The 21,323-nt window shown below is 23.2% G+C and overlaps 4 protein-coding genes across 4 annotated transcripts; 2 read left to right on the top strand and 2 right to left on the bottom strand.

The window, feature by feature from the left end:
- Positions 1 to 895: 895 nt before the first annotated feature.
- PY17X_1349000 (conserved Plasmodium protein, unknown function) lies at positions 896 to 1,953 on the bottom strand (the record flags this gene model as incomplete). Its single annotated transcript, XM_022957234.1, has 2 exons — positions 896 to 1,410; positions 1,572 to 1,953. The coding sequence occupies 2 exons, from the start codon at positions 1,951 to 1,953 to the stop codon at positions 896 to 898; spliced, it is 897 nt and encodes a 298-aa protein (XP_022813686.1).
- A 1,043-nt stretch (positions 1,954 to 2,996) lies between these two features.
- PY17X_1349100 (uncharacterized protein) lies at positions 2,997 to 4,538 on the bottom strand (the record flags this gene model as incomplete). The annotated part of the gene is made up of 1 exon (XM_723272.1): positions 2,997 to 4,538. One exon carries the CDS (start codon positions 4,536 to 4,538, stop codon positions 2,997 to 2,999), a length of 1,542 nt encoding a protein of 513 aa, XP_728365.1.
- Positions 4,539 to 7,394: 2,856 nt separating this feature from the next.
- Positions 7,395 to 10,368, top strand: PY17X_1349200 (AMP deaminase, putative; the record flags this gene model as incomplete). Its single annotated transcript, XM_022957235.1, has 8 exons — positions 7,395 to 7,622; positions 7,748 to 7,997; positions 8,216 to 9,281; positions 9,365 to 9,543; positions 9,684 to 9,802; positions 9,907 to 9,968; positions 10,061 to 10,177; positions 10,302 to 10,368. 8 exons carry the CDS (start codon positions 7,395 to 7,397, stop codon positions 10,366 to 10,368), a joined length of 2,088 nt encoding a protein of 695 aa, XP_022813687.1.
- A 3,675-nt stretch (positions 10,369 to 14,043) lies between these two features.
- Positions 14,044 to 20,485, top strand: PY17X_1349300 (conserved protein, unknown function; the record flags this gene model as incomplete). The annotated part of the gene is made up of 3 exons (XM_022957236.1): positions 14,044 to 18,796; positions 18,949 to 19,018; positions 19,198 to 20,485. 3 exons carry the CDS (start codon positions 14,044 to 14,046, stop codon positions 20,483 to 20,485), a joined length of 6,111 nt encoding a protein of 2,036 aa, XP_022813688.1.
- Positions 20,486 to 21,323: the final 838 nt, after the last annotated feature.

The raw sequence follows: 21,323 nt of genomic DNA on the forward strand, positions 1-21,323 counted from the left end.
AAAAAATATTAAAAAAATATATATGTATATATGTACATTTCTTTGTTTTATTTTCTTCGGTTATGTGTTGATTATTCTGTTTGTGTATAAATTGATGATAAATCTTTTTCACAAAAAAAAATGAAAAAAAAATTATAGCTTTTCATTCAATGTTATAACAAAATAAGCCCAAGGGAAAATACACACACATACTTGTATATGCATGCCTTATATATATAATACTTTAAAGAATTACTACACAATACAAACACACTAATAATTAAACAATATAATAACAATGATAATAGTGATATCAATAAACCGTTTCTATGTACACAAGGCAGTTATACATGGATACCTTCCATAGCCCCAATAAAATATATTCTCAGTTTTTTTTTTTTTTTTTTTTTTTCTCACACACACATATGTATATAATCTGTATGTTTACCAACTAATATAATACGGAAATAGGAAATGCTTCCAAAAATAGGTAAGCTTTTTCCATCAAAAAAAACGCAGTTCATATATATTAAAATATAAGTTTAAATATTCTTAAATTTAATGGGCACCATGCAGAAAAGAAAAAAAAATGTTATAATCAATAGAAATATAAAAATTAAAATGTAGAGATATTCTGTAAAATTGTTTGAAAAAAAATATCTATACACCAAAAATTATAAATCAGATAAAATAAATCATTGCATTATTATTCTTGGTTCCATTCATCTTTTAAATAAATAATAAATTTTTTACTTTTAAATAATAATAAATTTTTTACTTTAAAAAAAAAAAAGGTTTTATATAGATCTCTCTCTATATTTGTGTGTGCATGCAAGTAGATATACAAATATACAAATATACATAAATGATTATGAAATATTATATATGTGTACATAAAACAAAGTTAATATGATAACTATACCGAATTTAAAATGTCATTCACTTTTTTAATATTCATTCTGCATTGATCAATTTCATTTTGGAGTTGTATTTTGACATGCTCCAATTTTTCATTCCCGATATTTTTGCATGCATTATTTTTTTTCTGTTCATTTAAAATTATACTTTTATATTCATTTATTTTTTGGTTTAATTCAGTTGTTAATTCACTTTTATGATTTTTAAGAGAGTCAATTATTTTTTCTTCTTTTGTATTAGTATTTCCTAATTCTGAAAATTGATCTCTTGCTTCTTTTATTATTATTTTCCTTTCTTCTTCTGTTAAAACAATAGGTGCACATCTCGGTGGTACAACCATACATTTTTGTTCAAGGAATGCTTCACTCAGTTTTTTTTTTTCTTCGTTTTTATTTTTTCCAATATATATAGGTAAATCTTTTAAGGCTTCATAATTTTTTGTCTCCTCCAAAATTTTGGATAATGGCTTTCTATGTGGTATTTTGTCAACTTCATATTCCTTTTCGACTTTTTCTAAAAAAACAATAACACTAAGAATGTATAACACTAACACTAAGAATGTATAACACTAAGAATATTAACACATCGTAAGCAATCTATTATATACACTCCCTTTACGTCACATATTATTTTATGCACATATGCTTCCATTTTATAATCGTTTATGCTTTAACTTTTAAAAATAGGGTAACTAATTTTATATTTGGGGATATTTTCTTCTTCATTCTGATTTTCTTCGTCCTCTTCTTTTTTTTTTTTAACAGTTTTTTTAGAACCTATTAGGCCTGGATTAATTTTACAACTTTCCCCATACAAATTATAAAGTAATTTTCCAGCTTTATTATCCAGCCCAAAAGATTTCCAAAAATTTTTATGAGTTTCAGGTTTATTATACTCTACATCATCATTTTCTTTTACATGCTCTGCATCGTCATTCTCTTTTATATGTTCTACATCGTCATTTCCCGTCATTTTAATAAATACTATAATTTGGAAAATAAAAAAAAAAAATTTCCTATATACATATGCACACACACTATATGTATATTTATTCATATAACAAAAAAAATTAAAAATCCAAAGCCTATTTAAATTTTATTTAATGAAGCCTTTGCTTCAACAAAATTAAGTAAGAATTATGAGAAAAAAAAATCTTAAAAACTATGTTTAATTATATTTTTGATATTGCGTTAAAATATTTGAATGTGCATAGTTATATTTTTCTTTTTTTTAATTATATAATGCATAAAAATACAAAAATATTGTTCCAATACATATTCGTATATGCATGTCTACTAAAGGTATTATTGTAATTGAAACTGTAAAAATGGAGAAGAGAGTGAAAAAAAAAAAAATATTACTTAACAATATCGATATTACGAATAGTAAAAAATTTTAAAATTAATAAAGTATTTTATTTTTGCTTTAACAAAAAAAAAAAAATAATATTAAGTAATAAAATAATGATGAAAGAACAATATATAAATAATATATATTTGTCTATAACATAAAATATAGCATTATGAATATTCCTCGGTTTGAGAGCGAAAAAATTATGATATTACAAAATAAATAAAATATGAAGGATGCATATAAAATATAATTTTTATTATTTAAATTAATATATCAAGAGATATTATAGAAATGTACGTATGTATATATACAAGTAGTGTTTATGTTTATTTGGAAAAAGAACACATAATCATACGTACACACGTATATAAATATTTACACAAATCAGTGTGTCTAAGCCAGAAAAGAAAAGCACCATATTTAATAATATTTTTTAAAAATTAAAAATGTAATATATCTTTGTCTTTATTTCCTTCCTCAAAAGATAAAAATAAGATGCTATTAAAATAATTACGAAATAAATAATAGCTTTAATGTTAGTTAAAATTTCTAATTGTATGTTTTTTGATGACCATCAATTAAAGCTTATTTTTGGTATTCTCATTTATAAATATATATGCATACTTATTTTCCCTTCTAATGCTAATTCCTTATATTTTCACATAAATGTGTGTAAAGTCGTTTATTTTATTATTTTTTTTTTTTAGCTAGCTATACTATAATTTTTTGACTTTGGCTAGTTTCTTTCACTGAAACATGAACTGTTCATTCATATTCCATACTTGCAAAGAATTGTCAACACCAACTGTAGCAGCGAGGAAGGTGGTGCTGTTTGCCCAAGACATGTCATATACACTTCCAATATGTCCTCCATGCACAAACAATAACTGCTTAGGTATTTTTTTAGGATTGTTATAAATATCATCTTCTAACTTTTTGATTTGTTCATAATTTTCTGAATTTCTGGAAATGTCCCAAATACACGCAGTTCCGTCATCTGAACATGTTCCAAAAATACCTGACTGCATCAGGCAAAATTTAATTCTGTTAATACTTTGTGTGTGATAATCAATTTTAAGTAAAGACTCTTTATTGCACCTCATATCCCAAATAGATATTAAACCGTCACTATATCCAGAAGCAAAAATATATTCAGAAAAATTATCAAAAGAAAAACTATTCATTGGTTGATTATGATCTTTATAACTAATTTCTGGTTTTGTAAAAAAATTTTTTTTTCTTATATCATATATGCTCATATATCCATTATCATCACATACACCAAGAACATTATTAAATTTTGAATGAAAAAAAATATCATTTAATGTCGTTTCTTCATTTTTATTTATCCATGTACATAAAGGGCTTAATGTTGGAGTATTTTCATATATTTTTATATTATAATCTGCACCTTTTCCTACTTTATTTATTCCATATGTTCTTGGAACTTCGTTACTTTTTGTTCCCTTGTTAATATCCCAAAGACATATACTTCCATCTGAAGCACATGAAGCTAATAGTAAATTACTTGTATTTATTTCACCAAAATTTTCATCATTTGCGTTTTCTGTATCATTTTCATTGTCTTTTATGTTATTCTTTGTATTTTTATTATCACCGACATTAGTATAGTTATCATATATTTTATTTATATTCCAACATAACCCACTACCTTCACTTCCATGCCCTTTTAATATCATTTGTGGATAACAGGTCGTTATATCGGAAGGGAAAGAAGGGTGTTTTGTATAATCAAATAATAATATATTTCCATTATAAGTTTGTGTAACTATAAAAAAAGAATTATTTGGTAAATGTGTTGCTCTTATAACTTCTCCTGGATGTAATAATTTTGCTTTAATTTCAAAAGATGGTAATGGATGACCTCTTTTTTTTTTTTTATTATTTATAAAGCCAGTATAATTTTCATACTGTAATACATCTTCTTTAGCTGAATATAATGGAGATTTTGTTTCACCTATATATACATATTCAGAATCTTGATTGGATGTGTGTGTACCTAATAATATTTTATTAGTAAAATATCCTGTTTTTGATTTAAAAGAATTTTCAACATTTATAAATTCAACAGTTAACGAAGGCCAATCTAATTTATGTTTTAAAAGCGAGCTATATAAAAATGGGGTATTCCTTCTCCATATTATATACTTTTCATGTGTTATATCAACTTTGGTATTTTCATTGGGTTCATTTTCTTCGGGATATTTAGGTTCATATGCATTATTTAAATCATAACTTTTATTTTTTTCAGCTATTACATCCATCATTTTGTTTTTCTAAAAATATGTACACACACATATATATCTTTTATGTGCCATTTAAACATACATAAAGAAGTGTAGGCTTTTTATCTTTTCCTTATTATTTTGTGAAAATATTCGTGTGTATGTGCATATTATTATTGTGTAATAATATATTTCGTATGAATTCTCTTATTTATGAATGAAGAAGATAATAAAATTAACAAAATATAGCCACTTTTTAAAAAACTTTCAAAATAGAAAAACTGAGATAAACGAAATTAATTTGTATTAAATATGTATTCTTAAATATGTATTTATATCCATGTGCTAGATATGACATTCATATTCTAAAGCATGTATATGTCATTTGAAAAATTATGATTTTTTTAATTACCCCCCCAAATAAAAATGTGTTAAAAAAATTCTCTTAATTTTTTTTTTATTTATACTTAATGCTAAACGAGGAAAATACAAAGTCCCGGGAAAAAAAATTAATAAGAAATGTTTTACTACTATGTATAAATAATAAATTGTTTTAGATCCTCTTAATTCGTTTTTTTTTTGCATATTTTACATTTATTGATTATTTTGCGGGATATTCGCGATTTTTTTTTTTATTTGAATTTTTTGCTTATTCTGCATACAATATATATTTTTTCTTTATGCTTCTTATTTTTATTTGTGCTACACAGAAATATATGTCCAGCCTCTTATTATTGTAATTTGGCGAATCAGTGCAAATAACATGTATATATTAAATAAAATAATGCTTCGCAATATAATAAAATGCAGTGATTTTATTTTGAATTTATGGGATTAGCCTCTTTTGTGTAAATATAATCAAAACAATTCACACAAGGATGCATCACTGTGAAATTTATTTTACACATGATTGTTTAGAATGTATAACAAATAAAAAAAAATAATTTTAATAATATATAAGGAATTTGCATTCTTTGTATATTTGTCTATGATTTATTTTCTGTTTTTTTTTTTTTTTTTTTATTTGACACTTAAAAGAGGTATTCATAAGGCTTTGAAAATAATGAGAAAATATTGTCATACTTGATGAAAATAATGAGAAAATATTGTCATACTGTTGAAAATAATGAACATATATATTCTCATTTCACCTTAATCCAGTAAATATATTTTTTGCAATTTAATCTTAGGAAAAATATTAAAATTTAAAAAATTAAAAACTTAATAATATATTTACATAAATATTGACAATCAAATTGAGACATTCTTAAATTCTACAATAAATCAATTTTTAAATAAATTACCATTATAATTCATATATGTCTTTTTACAATACGAAATGCGTATATATACATATTATCCAAAATTAATTTTTTTTTATTAAAAGATCATAACCTTATACTATACAACCATACATATTTCAAATGGGAATATGTACATGCCTATTTCAAATAGGACGTAAATAGTTTTTGCATAAGCATTTCCTAATTATTATGAACTAAAAAATATGTTTATTTTCTTAATTAAAAATGAATTTATAAAATATTTATACAAATATATGCATATAGCTATTATATAATTAATTGAACATATATTTTTGTACACACACATTTGATTTGTGAACAATACAAAATAAGGAAAATATATTTTTTTATTTATAATATATAGGACAAAAAATTAATATCAATAAAATATGGGAACATAATTTCAGATTAAATATTCTACACAAATATATGCATTTTCTCTTCTACCTATGTACGACATTATTCTCTTAATTCTAGCGATAAAAAAAAAAAAAAAAAAAAAAAAAAAAAAAATATTGCAATTTCTAGCTAAATATCCAAATATAATATTTTAAATTGTTCTGAAAAATAATTTTAAATTAAATGGAAAAAACAACTTTATATTATTTCAAAGAATATAGCATATATATTATATGCATGTTTTATTATTTCCATTTTTCTGTTTGAATGTTATTGTTCATTCTTTGTATACTTTGGTTGTGGTTGTACTGTGTGTAATAATTTTTTACAACTTAAACTTTTTATTTTTTTATTATTAATTTTATGTATAATATTTTAAAAAATGAAAATGGCTAACTGCAAAAATACACGTAAAATTATTACATTATGTTAGGTATACATATATATATATAGTAGTAGTATACATGAATATTTTTTTGTTTTTTTTATATACAAACCTAAGTCTTCAATTTCATACCAAGTTTGTTATGCACGTTTTTTAAGTATTTAAAATTTTGCTTGTACCATACATTTTATTTTATTACCAAAAAATATATAATATATATTGCACACTGTATATGTTCTATTTTCCAATTTGGCTACGGTGTATATATTATATGAAAAAAAATATGATTTTTATAAAATTTTAATTACAAAAAGATATTAATACATAAGCTATAAATTGAAAAAAAAATGAAAGATTAAAAATATTTATACTTTATTATTATATGAATATAGTCTATTCATATACAACAATATGTAATCATAAAAAATAAAATAGGAATTTGACACGGTAGGCAGCATATACATATACATACACATATATTACATGCATATTACATACATATTACATACATACATATATATGTGTTAAAAAAAGACACACATGCATATGTAACACTACTGCATTGTCTAATATTTTCTTTCCGATAAATAATAAATATTATATAGTACATATTACTTAAAATTTGTACATATTTTTCGAAATTTCCTGGTGCACCTTTATTCTCTTTTTTAATATTACACACAGAATAAAAAACAGTGAAAGACATAAATCGACGCGAACCAGCAAACAGACGAACATAAAATTGATAATAAATATATATGTTTATATGTCTTAAATTTTTTTTTATATACTTATAAATATATAAAAATAATGAGTAATCAAAAAAATGAAGGCAATATTCCGGACTATTCAAATAACTCAAAAGAAGGATGGAGCCTTTTTCATGAAAAAATAATTGAGTCTACACATGGAAGTATTAAATATGACGAAACACAATTAGTTGACAATTCTGTTATCGATTTAAAATGTTTAAATAGATTTAGTTTTACTTTATCTTCTACTGGAATAGTGTCTCCAGAAGAGTCTGAAGTTGCTAAGGTATAAATCAGAAAAAAAAAATTTAAATATTTGTTTCTCATTTTCTTCTAAATATTCTAATTTATCACGATTTATAAATTAAGTTATATTTTACATTATGAAATATATTTTTTTTATATTTATAGAAAATACTGAAAATATGTAATTTAAGAGATATATTTATGAAAGAATATCCCGATATTGATACGACACTTGTTAGAAGTAATACATTGTCTGAAGAGGATAAAGAAAAAGATACTGATCATTTAAAATCATCTGAGCCTTTATATGATCTGAAAAATGCTTTAATTTTAAAAAATTGTAATGCCTTTATAAATTGTGTGGAAGGAATTTTCTTTGTTCATTGGGACCCCGATTCCGACGTTGGACCACAGAGTACTCACCCTCCCTATTTGTTCATTTATTACCTGTTCATTTATTATCCGTTCACTTCTTACCCGCTCACTTCTTACCTGATCACTTCTCATTTTCTGCGAAACCAGTGTATATAAATACCGCTGCGTTTCAAATATAGCCATATTGTATGATGTTCCTATAGCGACCTAATCGGAGCATGTCCTAATTGATTAAATAATATTTTTTTTTTTTTACAGAGGCGGAAGAGTGCAATGAAAATAATAAAATAAAAGGACATAGTGAAATAAAAACAACAGCAGAATATTTAGAAGCAATTCAAGAAATAATGACAACAGCTCAAGATCCAGCATGTAAAAGTTTTTGTTATCAAAGATTAAAATATTTAGAACAAAAATTTGATTTTCACATAATGTTTAATGGACCTTTAGAATTAAAAGAAACTGCAAATATAAAACATCGAGATTTTTACAACATAAGGAAAGTGGATGCACATGTACATCATTCAGCATGTATGCAGCAAAAATCATTATTAAGGTTCATACGAGAAAAATATAATACAGAACCAGATACAATTGTATATGTAAATGAAAATGGAAAAAAAATAAAATTAAAAGAGCTATTTGATGATGAATTAAAATTTTCTGCTCATCAAGCAACAGTTGATAACTTAGATGTTCATGCATTAGGAAATTGTTTCCATAGATTTGATCTTTTTAACGAAAAATATAATCCTTTTGGACAAAAATTATTAAGAGATATATTTTTAAAAACTGATAATTATATAGAAGGTAAATATTTAGCAGAAATTACAAAACAAGAAATAAATATTTTAGAAAAATCAAAATATCAACATGTTGAATGGCGTATATCTATTTATGGTAAAGATAAAAATGAATGGACCAAGTTAGCTAAATGGGTTCTAAATAATAATCTAACAAGTGTTAGAGTACGATGGATAATACAAATACCTAGATTATATCATATTTATAAAAAAAGAAAATTAATATATTCTTTTCAAAATTTTTTATCAAATATATTTGAACCTTGTTTTGAAGCTATCAAAAATCCTGAACAAAATAAAGAAATCTTTTTATTTTTGCAACAAATAGTTGGATGGGATAGTGTAGATGATGAATCAATTATTTCCAAATATACATTAAAAGGTGGTGTTCTTCCGAGTCCTGATAAATATATTAGTGACACTAACCCTCCTTATTCATATTACGCTTATTATATGTATGCTAATATAAGAGCATTGAACGATTTTATGATTGCTAGGAAATTGAGGCCTTTGACTTTTAGGTACACTCTTATTCTTATTTATAACCTATATATATATATAACAATGTATATCCTACTTCTACATACACTTCTTTTCTTTTTAGACCCCATTGTGGAGAGGTCGGAAACATCAGTCATTTAGCATCTATGTTTCTATTAGCTAACAGAATAAACCATGGAATAGCTTTAAGAAAATCCCCTGTTCTTTTATATTTATATTATTTAAAACAAATAGGATTAGCTATGTCTCCTTTATCTAATAACGCCTTATTTTTATCTATAGGTAAAGAGAATTTTTTTTTTTTTTTTTTTTTTTTTTGAAAAATGATTTTCCTTAATTTAGCTATCCATTATATAATATACAATTTTTCATTACATTTATTTAACCCAAATTATTATAATTTTTTTTCATTTTATTTATAGAAAAAAATCCATTTAAGCAATTTTTTAAGATTGGATTGAATGTATCATTATCTACTGACGATCCTTTGATGTTTCATTTCACTACCGAGCCATTATTAGAAGAATATTCTGTTTGTGCAGTAAGTATTGTGTGCTAATAGATAGATGTGTATGTACTCTTTTACAAGCCAAACATTATATAAATGCATCTATGTATATTCTATATTCGTTTTTCCATTTCAAGCATGTTTGGAGGTTGACAACAATGGATTTGTGTGAAATCGCTAGAAATTCTATAATTCAAAGGTAAGGAAATATATGGCTTATTATGAAATAAAGCAGGCAGCCATCTGCATACCCACATACATGCCCATGTAATATGTTGTTATTTATTTCAGTGGATATGAACCATCATTTAAAAGACATTGGTTGGGAAAGGGAGGAGAAAAGAATTCACCAAATTTTACAAGTATCCCAGAAAAAACAAATATTCCTAAAACTAGAATGTCTTATAGGTAAATAAAAATTAAGTATAAAATTTATTATATAAATATTTCAAAGTTTTTTTTTTTTTTTTTTTTTTTTTTTAACTATAATATACATTTTATTTTCATGTATGTTTATACTTGTTTAATACAGAAAAAAAACATGGAATGAAGAAAATGAAAATATCAAAAGACTTGCTAATTATTTTAATAAATCATAGATATTCAGATTTTTATAATTCATTGGTAATTTGAATTTTTCTAAAATGGGGTGCAAGTTATTTCAGCTACTAGAGCAGTGCATAAATAACAGAAATTTATGGATGTGAGTTGTATTATTTAGTAATAAATTTATAAACTATATGCATACATATGCATGTATATGATGTAGTGTTTGTCTTTTCACGTTTGTGGTTAATTTTAAAATATATATGAAGTTTAACCATATAATATATGTACATACAGATTGAAGGAGTCGAACAATGCATAATTTAAAAATGCATATTTTTTTTTTGATAAAGAGTGCGAAATTGCTTAGACGAGTTCGAGTTTGTGCATTTTAATTTGCTCACACTAAAAAAGTTAAAAAAAAAAAAATCCCAAAAAATGAACAGAACCGGATCTATTTCAAATAGGATCTATCTCGAACCGGATCCATTTCAAATAGGATCTATCTCGAACCGGATCCATTTCAAACCGGATCTATTTCAAACCGTAATAATAATAAATATGTAATAATTTTCTCCACCAACTGTTCTATCAAAACATAAGTTAAACCAGGAATAGTAGTATATATTTATTTTTAAAAAATAAAAAATGGAATTCTAAAATCCTAATAAAAAACAATATTTTTTTTTTTTTTTTTTTTTTTTTTTTTTTTTTTTTTCCCTTTTTCTAGTATTAAAATTATTCAAATTTTCGGTATATTGAAGATATCGAATAGTAGTAGTGGGTTATATTTCTGATCATTAAATGGAACGACAGTAAGTGGCTTATATGTTGTTTGTAGCATTTAAATTAAGAGAGAAAAAAATTATATATATTTAGATTTTGGCGAAAAAATTATATATATAATATATCAATATGTAACAAATTTACAACATATTTGGTCAATTTTTGTGACCGTTTTTATGATCGTTTTTGACCGTTTTTTTATGATATTTTTTATGATATTTTTTATGATTTTTTTTATGATCTTTTTTATGATATTTTTTATGACCGTTTTTATGATCTTTTTTATGACCGTTTTTATGATCTTTTTTATGACCGTTTTTATACAAATTCGTTGTTTTGAGAATTATTAAAAAAAATAATATTTTTTTGTTTATTCATTTTTATGTTATATCTATTAGTATGGTAGCATTATATACATCTAAATAAATAATGCCCCAATATTACCCCGCTTTATTTAATATACAGAAAAGAACAAAAATCTATGTAGGCTCTGGCAACTCATATATAAAATAGAACAAACAATTGTATATACTTAAGATTCGGAATATATTTAAGCACCTTATAAAAAAATAAAATAAAGCAAAATAAAGCAAAGCAAAATAAAGCAAAGCAAAATAAAATAAAACAAAGCAAAACAAAGCAAAACAAAACAAGTCGTATACACAAAAATATATAAATCGCTGCATGCAAAACATAAATAAAAATAATCTTGAATTTTTTTTAAAAAAACGTTAAAAAAAAAAAAAAATATATGGAAAGGATTTATAAAAGTATAAATTTACAATAAATAGTATATCATATAAAATGTAATTTTAGAATATTTTTTATTTTTTACTTTTTATTTAAATTTTTTTATTTTTTTACTTTGACATATATTTTCTATAAGACGTTTTTTTTTTAATAAGCACACAAATAATATTTTTCTAAAATTTAGAAAAAAATACAAATTTTTTTTGTATGCATATCTTCTTTTAGCATGCAAACAAATCTTAAAAAAAAAAAATTCCTTTAAAATACAATCTTTTTTTTTTTTTTTTTATATAATAATTAGAGTCGTGTACGCAACTGTGTTGCAATAATAATAAACGCATTCTTATAATAAATAGTGCATATACTAAATTTACCCTCATTATATAGTGTACTCATTTTCATATATTCGAAATAAGGGATGGGTATATATTTTTTTATGTATTAAATGTATATATAATGTTAATATAATGTTAATATAATGCTATATATATATATATATAGTGTTATATATATACAAACAATTATTAAAAAAAATATATTACTAAAAGATTGTAAAATATATTATATTATAATAATGTAGGAGGAATTAAATATTCCAGATTTTTAGTTACAATATTTATTAAATTAATAATTATATATTTAACTACACCAATATATTTTTATAAGTAAAATTGTTCTATTCATATATGGCGGTTATTATTATTTGAGGTTGAAATTTTATTTACATTTTTATTTCTCTTTATAATATATATTATAATAGTAAAATATATATTTTTTTTTTTTTTTTATAGTTATAAATATGTATGAATAAAAAATTGAAAAAAAATGGAGATGATATTAATTAAATAACTATTGATATATATATATATTATATATATATTTTTTTTTATATATATTTTTATATATATTTCATATATATATATATATACATTATATATATATAATGAGTAACCCTATATTATGTCATTTTAGAAAAAAACAATCCTTTCGTTCTAATTTTTTATTAATTATATTAATTTTATTAATTTTACTTTATTTATTATAATTCGCTAATTGTAACATTTACATGTATAGTACCATGCTCTACTAATATATATATGTATATTACTTTTTATTTATTTTATTTTATTTTATATTATATTATTATTATTATAATTTTTTATGTTACAAATAAATATACTACATTATTGCATAATTAATTGTTCAATTTTGTTTTAACTGGATAATACAATATATATTACATATATATATTACCATATATTACCATATATATTACCATATATATTACCATATATATTACCATATATATACTTCTCTCTTTCTCTCTCTCTCTATATATATATACATACTTAATCGAGTGTAAGTTTTCGTTGGTTATTTATCAAGTAAATTATTTTCTATAAATGTATAGAATCTATGTACCTAATAAATATATTTTCATTGTTATTATATTTGACCACTACATCTGTAATTTATACATATAGTGTTACATCTATTATTGTATATATTTATAAGCATATTTTATATGATGGTAATTCCATGAAAAATATGCACATATGCCGCGCATATATAATAGTATATACATGATTCTATTTTTTGTTTTTCTTATATCTTCGTATTTTATTATTTAGTTTTATTGTTTTATTCGAAATCTAGATATTTTTTTCAATTTATTATATATGTTTTGTGCTATATTTTCATCTTTTACATATTGTATGGACAAATTTGTATGTTACATCTAAATTATATTTAATTCAAAATTAATATTTTGCTTATATCAAGCAATTTATTACTAAACATATTTGTGAACAGTATACAATAGTACAACATATTACCCCAAATATATTATCTCAATATATATGGTATTATGTGCATTTCCCAATTTTTATTTTTATTTTTTTTTCGAATGGCTTGGTACAATTCTATATAACAACTATTGAATTATATAACTCTTTAGAAAAATAGAAATGTCAAAAATATGAAAACACAATTGTTTTAAGATTTAGATAACAGACTTATAATCAGTTATCTAATATTTAAAAGTATATAACAACTAATGTAACAGTTTCCGAATAAAACAAAAAAAAAAAAAAAATCAAAAAAAAAAAAAACCCCAAAAAAAAAATCAAAAAAATAAACCAAAAAAACAGGGCGTGTATAGATTATCAAGGAAAAGGAAAGATAAAAATAAAATGGATAATATTCATTTTAATAATTATGTTGTAAATAAGTCAAAAAAAAATAGTATAACATCATATAATAATGCTAATAATTGTGTAGATATGGACATAAACGGAAAATATAAATTATATAAAGATCGATATTATGAGCCTCAAAATTATTATGTAGAAAAAAATATGTTAATAAATAATAATTGTATAGGAGAAAATACAATGAACAATAATTATGATTCAAATTTAATAAATAACGAAAATGGGCAACCTAATAATAAAACTTCTAATTTTTGTGAAATGATGCCACATGGATATGTATATACACATAACAATTTAGAAAATGAAATTATTGAAAATAGAAACCCCGAAATGAATCATATTATGTTAGATAAACATCATAGAAATAGTATAGATGCACAATCCGAAAATAGCACAAGTAATATTAGTATTGATCATAATAAAATAAATTCAGGAATGGAATTATTAACATCTGATTATGGGCAAATTGATATAAAACATATACAAAAATTTGGAGATTCAAATAGATACAATTCTATAAATAATAATATAAATCAAATAAAACAATATAATAATAATAATAATAATACCAATTTACCAAATAAAAATGAAATAACAGATTCAAAAAAAAGCTTAAGTAATAATAATATACAACAATTATATAATAATAATGATTATGCTAACTATAGAAAAAATATGTCTGCCGAAAATTTATATAATAAAAAAAATTATAATTGTTATGATCTAAATAATAATCGATTTTATGTGAATGATCATCATGTTAAAAATAAATTTGATACATATTATAATGATATATATTATAATGAACAGTTAAAAGATGATAAAATTAATTTTGAAAATAAAAATAATATAAATATAAATAACATTCCTAGAGGAAGTATTAATAATTCCTTTATAGATATACAAGGAAATAATACATTAAGATCTTCGAAAAATTTAACCCCAAATATTTCTACAAATATAGATAATCGAAATATAAATTATATAAATGATATGGATAAAACAAATAATATACCATCACATCTATTACGAAATTATTATTATAATATGTATGATGAAGAAGATCCATGGGATTATCAAAATCGTAGAAACACATCAACACCTTCTCAACAACCTATTGTAAATATATCTCATCATTTTTATAATGCACTTAATAGTAGTACTAATAGTAGTATGCATAATAACAGTTATGCAAATAGCAATGCAAATAGTAGTAGTGTTAATATTTATTCTGGTGATTCATCAATTATTGGGCCACATACTAATATTGAAAATGAATCTGCAAATATCTACTTCTCAGATCATAATATGATGTATAATAATCCTTTATATTTAAATGTAAATAATTCTATAACTAATCCACATGGATATCGAACCGATATGAATTTAGAACCTGGTTATAACAACTCTGAAACTCCCAAAGAAACTAATCTAGATGCACAAGAAAATAAAAGAGGTGGTATGGGTTCTAATACACGAAGAGGAAGTAGAGGAAGAAGAGCTAGAGGTAGTGGAAGAGAACGAACAGGTTCTACATCTGCTTCTACAAAAGATGCTACAACAACTAATAATTCGGTAGGAAGAACCAGAGGTAGAACTAGAGGATCTGTAAGAGCCAACAAAACAGGAAGAACTGGAAGATCAAGAATGGGAATAAGAACCCAAAGAGGTGCTGAAAAATCGGGAAAAGTTGAAAGAACAGATGCGCTAGTAGATGAGATATCGAAAGAGGAAATGCCAAAGGAGGAAATGCCAAAAGAGGAAGTGTATAAAGAGGAAGTGTATAAAGATGAAATGTATAAAGATGAGATGTATAAAGAGGAAATGTATAAAGAGGAAATGTATAAAGATGACATGCTCAAAGATGACGTGTCAAAAGAGGAAAAGTTCGAAGAAAATTCTATAAACAATTTAAATGATGTAGATATTAATAATAGTCATAATTTGAATAAGTCAGATGCAGACGAAATAACACATGATGCTCCATATAATAATGAAGAAGATACAGTTATTCTAGATGATTATTCAAATGTTATTGATTTATCTGGAACTACAAATATTATAGATCTAACTTCTAATAACAATCATCCAAATAAAATAGAAAATAAATGTGATAATTATCAAAATCAAGAATCTCCAAATTATTATTATCATTACTGTTTCTATAATATGTCATATATATATGCTAAAGGAGAAAGTATTCAATTTTATAATTTTAATTCTAGTGTTAGAAAAAATTATATAAAATTAAAAAATAATTATTATAAAAATAAGAAAATGTGGTATAAATATAATGCAAACAAAATTTATGGATATTTATTAAAAAAAAATAAAAAACAAAATATTAATCTACATACAAATGATAGCATTGAATATGATTATAATACACAAAATAAAATTTTATTAAATAATAAAAATGAATCCATTAATGATAAATCTTTTTGTGATGTTAAAAATGAAGATTTATTATTAGAAATGGATAATAAAAATTCAAATCAACCTATTATATCTTCAATTCCAAAAATAAAAAATAATAATTTTACAAAAAAAATTAATTATTTACCATTTCATCTTAAACATGGAACAACAAAAGAATATTTTTATTCAAATTATAATGATTCTAATAATGTTAGTGATAATATTGAAAATGGAAACCGATCTGATGATGATTGTATATATAGATATAGTTTTAAAAAACAAAATAAGAAAAATGGACAAAATAAGCAAAATAAACAATTATTTAATATATGTAATGAAGATAAACATTTTTGCAAATATTTAAGTGATGATGATATTTCTTATGAAAACTATTTTAACTATTTTTGTGAAAACGCTAACTCTCATCCTACTGCTACTGCTACCATGTCAACTTATTTTCTTTATTTTAAAATACCCAACAAAAAAAAATTACGTCAAAAAGTTACATCTATGAACCCAAAAAATGAATTTAATTACAACGGGTTCTTAAATTCTTTTCATACAAAAAATGATACCGTTAATGAAGAAAATATCAATGGATGTGAAAATAAAAACACCATTGATTCCTCATTAGATAAAACAGAAAAAGAAGTTGAAAATGAATCAAATATTCTTGATTATGTAGATGCAAATGATTCCATTCTTTCTGATTCAAATCATATATTTGTAACATGTTATGAAAATTTATTGATAAATAAAAAAATTAAAACACATTATCTAAATTATTTTGTAGAACGTTTATTCAATATGAATGATAATAATGATAATAATGATAATAATGATAATAATGATAATAATGATAATTCAGGTTATTGTAATGTTCCTAAAATAAAAATAAATAAATGTGATAATCTAAAAGATGAAACCAATATTAATTCTTTAGAAGAAAATATTTCAGATTCTAACGAAATAAATGATGTTACAATCAAATCCGAAGAATCTCCACAAAATAAAAAAAGTGGAGGATTCTTTTTTAACACAAATTTCTTTTTTTCTAAAAAAAATGAAACAGAAAAAACAGGAGGAAAGTTTCTATCACGCTTATTTAGTCGAAAAAAAAATGATGATACTACAGAAAAAGATGACAATTCTGTAGAAAAAAATAACTCTGTAGAAAAAAGTGGTGATAGTGTCGAAAAGAATGATGATAGTGTTGAAAAAAGCGGTGATAGTGTTGAAAAAAGCGGTGAAAGTTGTGAACGTGGTGAAAGTGGCGAAAGTGGTGAAAAAAATAATATAAAAGAAAGAAAGGAATTAAGGAATACTCGAAAATCACATCTATTGAAGAGTATATTACCTAATGATGAAACTTTAAATTATCATAATATGGAAAGAAAATATACATACGAATATAATAGTAAAAATATTAAAACCGAAAAAAATAATGATAAAACATATTCATTAGCAGATACAAATATTGAACGATCAAATGAAACACCACATATAGATCAAGACGAAATGGGTGGTTATGGAAATGATTATTTTATTACAAATAAAAATATGATGATACATAATTTTAGTTATAATTTAAATAATAATAATTATTACAATCCTGTAAATACATACAATCATAATAATTATGAATGCAATAGCAGTTATGAAAATACAAATTATGGAACCAGCAATTGTGGAGTTAGCAATTATGGAGCTACCAATCAATTTAAGAGGCAACAAAAAATACCAATAGATAATGAACCAATAGATAATGAACCAATAGATAATGAACAAATAGATAATGAAGAATCAAAAATAAGAAAAAGAAGAAAAAGAAATAATTTTAACATAAATAATTCAGAAACAACGAGACCTGAAGAAGATTCTGAACCCAATAATTCAAATAATGTAATGTATAAACATCTTAAACAATCTAAAAATACAAATGATGTATCACAATTACATTTTAGTGAAATAAAAAATATGTTAAAAGATTTAACAATATTACAAAGTGGACCTAATTGGAAAACATATAAAATGGATGGTTTACCAAAAGAATTATTTAAAAATATACGACCAATAAATCAAAGAGTAACCGGATTTAAAACTGTTTTATTAGTTGATGACTTGTTTGAAAAATTATGGGAATTTCCACATACAGATATAATAAAAGTACGGACTGTTACTAGAGGTGATCAATTTATAGGAGATATAAGAATCGATTTCTATTACAAACAAAGCGAACGAACTCTATGCCGCGCTTGTGGCCGCCACATTTTGAAGCAAAAGTTTGCTACTGAGCATTACCAGAGGAACATCTGTAAGTCGCGCCGCTTTGTTCACTTCCACCCCCTCCATTTTGCCCACTTCTTCCATTTTTGCATATATTTTTCCCATTTTTCCATTTTTTCCATTTTTTCCACTTCTTCCATTTTTGCATATATTTTTCCCATTTTTCCCCTCCCCTTACAGACTGCTGGAAAGAAGTCATGTGGAGAATCGGAATCCCCGAGTTGTATTACTACAACACCGTTCGTAACGAGTAAGAAATTGTGAACGTTCATTTGGCTAACTTGTCAAACTTGGCAACGTTGCTTATTGTTTAACTTGGCTAATCTTCAAACTTGGCTAATCTTCAAACTTGGCTAATCTTCAAACTTGGCTAATCTTCAAACTCGGCTTATTTTCTTATTCGCTTATTGGCAGGCCCTACCCGCCCAGAATCGAAGTGGAGAACAATGAGAAGCAAGCCATGCTCGAAAAAACGCTATTTATGTATAACCAAGATTTGATTAAAAAGGCGACAAATTTCGTGAACAAGGAGTTAAAATATTATGAAGATAATGTAGTGAGCAAAGAAAAAAAATCAGAAAAAAAAAAATCGTTAGAATTGGATATACTAATATTAGAAGATAATAACATTATCTTACCAACAATAAAAAATGAAATGGATGAACCTTATTTTGAAATTTCTGGTATATATCCAAGTAATGGATTCCCAGATGAAAACACATCTAACAATTTTTGTTATATAAAAATATCTTTTAATAAATTAGGAGGCATGGTTTTAAGAGATTTGTTTACATTAGAATGTGAATTTTTAGTTGATTGGGGAGATAATTTATTAATTCAAGCAAAAAAATATACACTTCATGAAGCTTTTAATAATACTAATTTATATGATGTTAATTTAAGAAATTTATATGATCAAGGTTTTGCATATTTAAAATGTAATATTCCTCCAAAAAATAATAAAATAATAAATTTAAAAGTTAGAATTCCAAAAACAGTTTGGCATTATTGGGAAGCTATAGCAGATAATTCATATAAAATTAATTATGAATTTTTAGATAAGCAAAATGCTCACAAACAATTATTATGTTATTTATATATGGATAATACAAATAAAAATGGAACCCCAACACTTGCTCCCCCATCTGCTCCGACACTACATCCAGAAACTGGAAGACATATTTCGATTCCAGAAAGTGAAGTTAATAATGATAAAACACAAATAGAACATACTATTGCTGCTACTGAATATAATCGTTCTGATGAAAAAAATACTGAAATAACTAGTGTAGATGAGAATATAAAAAATATAAATAAACAACAATTACAACCTATGATAAATAGCCATTATAGTATTGATAATATGATTCAGGCAGGTCTTTTAAAAAAAGATGATATTATAAATGGATCAGAAGCAGATACATCTACATCTGGAACATCTATTATGCCATTAACACGTGCAGGAACTTTACAATATATCAATAATAAAAAAAATAAATTTATCTCTCATAATGGTCCTATTAGTGGAGGAGTTGGAAATATACAATTCGATTATTTAAATAACAAAACTATGTCATATAATACTTTTAATGGAATGAAAGGTGAAGGAGAGTATCCTTATTTTAATAAAAAAATGGGATATAATAATAATTCGACAAAACCTTACACAAACTTTGATACCAATATGGTTACTGGTTTACCATATAAAAACTTTTAAAATGATCAAATAAATAAATCAAATTATTTTAATTCGAATCTTATAAAATATTCTCATAAATATTAATATGCAAAAATATCTTTTTATATATATTATAAACATCCCGTTTTGTGAAAATTTTTTTTTTTTTTTTTCAAAAGTAGAGAACAAATTAGCTTCAATCTAAGAAATAGTATACCAAAATAATATAAATATATATACAAATATATGTATATATATTTATTTATTTTTTATTTTTTTTTTAATTCTATCTCTATTCCTACCTCTACTTTTCTACCTCTACTTTTTTACCTCTACTTTTATTTATTTTGTTTTAATTTTCCATTTTTTTACACATTTTATCACCTAGTGTATGTGGTTATACATACCTAATATTTCCGCATGCCCATTATTGCTCTATTTTATTATTTTTTTGATTTTTGGATATTTAAAAAATTATTAAATTTTTAATAAAAAAAACTGCTTACTATTTTTTAAAAGCATTTCACTTTTACCCAAAAAAAAAAAAAAAAAAAAAAAAAAAAAAAATTCCACTAAAATATTTATTATAAATGTTTGAGGAATGTCTATATGATAATAAAAAAAAAATTGCTAATTGACAAAGAAATGAATAAAAAATTTAAATAAAAGTTGCATACAATACAAAAAGGAAATGTCAAGATCCAGACGTTTCATTGATTGTAATAATAAGCCATATAATAGTACAAAGGAATAATAATATTATTATTATTATTATCATAAATAAATATATGAATAAAAAAATATAAAAAAAAAAATATACTATTAACTAGATGCATATTAATTTACATTACAATTTTACTAAGTAAAAAGATAACAT

This window comes from Plasmodium yoelii, assembly GCF_900002385.2.
Source record: "Plasmodium yoelii strain 17X genome assembly, chromosome: 13".
NCBI lineage: Eukaryota > Apicomplexa > Aconoidasida > Haemosporida > Plasmodiidae > Plasmodium > Plasmodium yoelii.